Source organism: Hipposideros armiger, unplaced genomic scaffold, assembly GCF_001890085.2.
Source record: "Hipposideros armiger isolate ML-2016 unplaced genomic scaffold, ASM189008v1 scaffold_10, whole genome shotgun sequence".
In the NCBI taxonomy this organism is placed as follows: Eukaryota; Metazoa; Chordata; class Mammalia; order Chiroptera; family Hipposideridae; genus Hipposideros; species Hipposideros armiger.
Genome location: NW_017731360.1, coordinates 9,201,703 through 9,206,126, shown reverse-complemented (window position 1 = coordinate 9,206,126; position 4,424 = coordinate 9,201,703). Strand labels below are relative to the sequence as shown.

The window sequence follows — 4,424 nt, the reverse complement described above, 5'->3', positions numbered from 1 at the left end:
ATGTGCCAGACACTAGTGCTTTCTAGAATTTGTCTATTTCATTTTCACAACAAGCCAATGAGGTGGGTATCATTCCCTTTATAGAAAAGTAACTTATAAGCTAGTAAATAAGCTGTAGAGCTGGGATTTGAACCCAGAGCCTCTAGATTAATAGCTGCAAAAGAGTTTCTTAGCAAGATTGTTAAAGTTAAAAGAATTCTAAATTATTTCATGGATTTTTCCATAGATATTCAGTATTTTGCCTTGCAGATCAGTTGTCCTTTATGTTTCTGAAAGAAAAATATAATTATGTTAATTTGTTAGTCCAGACGATGAAGAAGAGGAGGAGCAAACCCGCCCATCTGCATTTGATGAAGACACACCGCCTATCTCCATCGTCGTTCCTAAACTACCACAGTGCCTACAGGAGGAAGAGGAAGAGAAGGAGAGCGACTCTGACTCAGAAGGTCCCATTCAGTACCGAGACGAAGAGGATGAAGATGAAAGCCAGCAGAGTAAGAAAGAGAGGGAAAAGCAAAGGAGAAAATTCTGTTACAGATAAAGCTGTTTGCTGGTCTTAGCAAGTGTAAGATAAACGGAGACAGGCACCCTCTCCCGTCGAGTCATCTGGCTAACTGATGTTGGAAGCCCTCTGAGGGACTTGTCCTTGCTATTCCCAATGTTATAACAAGCCAGTGGGAGGGAGCCAAGTAGATTGAGTCATTCGGGTTTTTCATCTGTTTTTTATTTAAAAATTATTTACCTGGATGGTATTAAAGAATGAGGAGGAAAGGAAAGCTGGTATTTGGGCTGTGTTGAAAAGACAAAAGTGATGTTCTCCTTCAGTCTAATGAACTTACTATGTGGAGCAAAGAAAAAAAAACCACATGTTCGTATCCACAAATCTCTGACCAACGGAATCCTGATTCCTAAAAGTGGGAAAGCAGCCTTAAGAGGAATTTTATGAGGTGTGTTAGTGCAAATGCCTTTTTGTTGTAGTTCAGAGGGCTGTCCCATGCTCAGATTCTCTCTAGCAGTTTTTACTAAGGAGAAAAATACAGAAGACTGGTAGAAGGGAGAAGATATCTTTTTTTTTTTTTTTTTTTTNATAGAGTGGGACCCAGAGACTGCAGCCTAACAGTGAGACCTAGGAACTAGCTGAGCTCTGGCCAGGGTGTGGTATGATCTTGAGCAAGTCACCTGACTTCTGTGACCTGAGTTTTTCCTTCTGTGAAATGGTAAAGATAATCTCTTACACAAGGAGAATATGAAGTCAAGGATAGGAAAGCACTTGATTCCTTCAAAGGCCTTTGCTATAAAAATCCAAGGTGTCATTATTGATAGTTTCACAATACAGAGCTGAGATATCTAGATAGCACTATTTATCAGGATCTGGTAACAGTGCCTGATAGTGTTTGTTTTTTTATTGCTATTTGCATGTTTGAAAAAAAAAATTTTTTTTTAAGCCATCCTGCCACCTGTTGCCAGCTCAACGGCAGCTCAGCTCGGGCTGGGAATTGAACTGCTAGTTTCTCAGAGCTTGCACTCTTGAGTGAGCTCTTAACCAACTGAGCCACTTGGCCAGCCCCTCATGTTTGAATTTTTAAATAGTATACTATTAGACAAAAAAAAAACTTATCTGCATTTTTTTTCTGTCTCTATTCATACTAACTTTACACCAAGATCAAGTCATAAAAAGTTGTCATCTCTCTAACATATCAAAGAAGTAAGAAATTTCTCATCAGAATATTAAAGTAGTGGTCTTCCTACACCTCTATACACTTAGGCCTCATAGATATATAAACATAAATTTTGTTTGAGGATGAGCTATCTAGGGAATGGCAAAGCCATGAAATGCTATATTTTGCCTGAAAGACTGAGCTCAGCTCCAATTCTAGGACCTGGGCTATCCCCTCAAAGCATTGTAAAGCCCTTTTAAATTGAGGTGTTTCTCTCTCTTCCAGCTGAACTGTCCCAAGCAATAAACAGTGGTACATTGTTATCAAAACCATCCCCACCCTTACCACCTAAGAGAGGCATTCCATCAACCTTGGTACCCACCTCAGAGTCTGCTGCTGCCACCACCACCACGAAAGCACCAAGTGATCTGAGAGAGAAGAGTACGTGCACTGTGGGCTCCGAACCACTGCTAACAATCCCACCTCCATCTCCATCCCCTCCACTGCCTACTCATGTACCTCCAGAACCCCCACGGTCCCCTCTATTCCCTGCTAAGACTTTTCAAGTTGTGCCAGAAGAGTTTCTACCTTCCTTAGACCTACCCCAGGAGGTTCCCCAGCAGGAAGACCAGAAAAAGGAAGTACCCAAGAGGATGTTGGACCACAGCTCTGGGGAGCCCCATGTACCCTCTAGGCTGCCCCCACTCCCACTACATATCCGAATCCAGCAGGCCCTGACCAGCCCACTCCCCATGACTTCTTCCTTGGAGGGCTCTCACAGAGCTCATTCGCTGCTCTTCGAGAACAGTGATCACTTTTCTGAGGACAGCAATACCCTGGGTCGGACCAGGTCACTTCCCATCACTATTGAAATGCTGAAAGTGTGAGTGCCTTTAAAGCCTGCCTCTTGTTTCTACTACTTTTCTGGTTAGCCTTCCTTGGAAAGAATTATGTATAAAAAGAAAATGTGAATAAATTTAAGAAGACTATTCACCAAATAGGACATGTGCTAGAATTTGGACTTTGCCCAGATTTCTATAACATTGTTTCNCCCATCTCGTCTACCGCCACCACCACCACCACAGCACCTGCTGCCACTGTTACCATCACAAACCTACCAAAAACTGTTACTAATTCCTCTGTCCCCCCTTCCCCAGCACCCAGGACTCTGCCTGCTGCTCCTGCCAGCACTAACACTACTGCTACCCCAAGCCTCCCTCATACAGTCCCTGCCAAGCAGCCCCCCATTCCTCCCCCTAAACCAACTCACAGAAATAGCAACCCCATCATTGGTAAGTAAGTCTTTGGGTTTCCGTTGTTTTGGGTTGGGTTGGGTTGGGTTTAGGGTGGTTGTTTTATTGGATAACTGGTCCAATATTGATTTGGTCTGTGAGAGAAATCTCCATATCTTGTCCCTTTGAAGCCACTCAATATAGAGAAAAGTCTTGACAGTGAGGCAGATGGTTATGAATGAAAGAGGGCTGAGATCAGACATCACTAAAATTAAGTTTGGGGTGGGAGGGTGGTTAATATTTTCCTAAATCAGTGTTTTTAAAATGCTGTCTATAGTTGGGGGACTGGACATGTGAAGATCACAACAGGTTTGACCAGCATGGAGAAAAGATTTCTTTTAACCTACTTTGCACTGCCAATGCATTCCTTCAGCATAAGCCCAACAAATGAAAAAATGATTGTGTAGATGCCAGTATAACTTGTGATTCAGTGCCTGGCATAACATCTTCATGGGGAACTGCAAACTATATTATTTAAATTGTCCTGATAAAATCAGGTTTTATTTTGGGAGAGTTAAGAATGCTACTCTTCTACAATAAGTGGTGGAAGAGAGAAAGCATGGAAAATAATTGCTTGTAGTAAATTTTTTTTTTTTAACCTGAACTTCTACTTAGGTCTGTTTTTTTTACGTAAATGCGTAACTTCTTAGAGAAATTTCCAAGAAAGGGAGGAGAGGAAGGAAGGTAGTGTCTCAGGAAAAATGATACTAGGCTTAGTACTGCTTCAAGTTCTTGTTAATGATTGGAGGAATAAAAAGTATGTTCATTCAGTGATTAATCCCACCAAGCTGTGGCAGGTGACTAGAACCTTGAAAAACAGGCTCAGCATTCACTGTGAATATGACAGGTTGGAGTAGCCTGATACAAACAGGATGAAGGTTGTTATTATTATCACTGCCTTGGATGGATAGTACCATGTTGACTTATCTCTGAGGAACTTGAGGAGCTTTCATATAGTGATTTTCAAAACCTCCTTGTGAAGTAGGAAACTGGTTTTATCTGTTAATCGTTAGGGCGACTAGAACGTGAAGAAGCTGTGACTCACTCAAGGATGCGGTTATTGAAAGACAGAAACCAAACAGAGGCTTTTCAACTCTTGTGTACAGACCTCTCTGTTCTATACACCCGTGTTCTCAAACTGTTGTCTAGACAGGTGTTCTCATCACAGCCACCTGGAGGGCTGGGTAAACACAGTTTCTGATTGAGTAAGTCTGGGGTAGGGCCTGAGAATTTGCATTTCTCTTAAGTACCCAGATAATACCGATGCTGCATATACAGGGACCACACATGAGAACCACTGCTTTAAACCAGTAGGATACGCCACTGTTTTCAGGGTAGACAATATAAAAAACGATATTATGTGTACTCTATCCTGGGCTAAACCACAGAGGCTGCCCTTGGCCTAAAGTGTCTTGCTCAAAGCAGTAGGCCCTGTGACAGGGATCACCATCAGTCCATGAGTGTTTCTCAGTAG

At 42.2% G+C, this 4,424-nt stretch overlaps 1 protein-coding gene across 1 annotated transcript in view; it reads left to right on the top strand.

The window, feature by feature from the left end:
- Positions 1-295: 295 nt before the first annotated feature.
- Positions 296-4,424, top strand: part of PHACTR4 (phosphatase and actin regulator 4) — a gene marked incomplete at its 5' end in the record, with an annotated part of 21,602 nt that continues 17,473 nt past the window's right edge. Inside the window, one exon of the mRNA XM_019657700.1 lies at positions 296-494. Coding sequence (XP_019513245.1) covers positions 296-494 — 199 coding nt within the window. The remainder of the gene's footprint in view (positions 495-4,424) is intronic.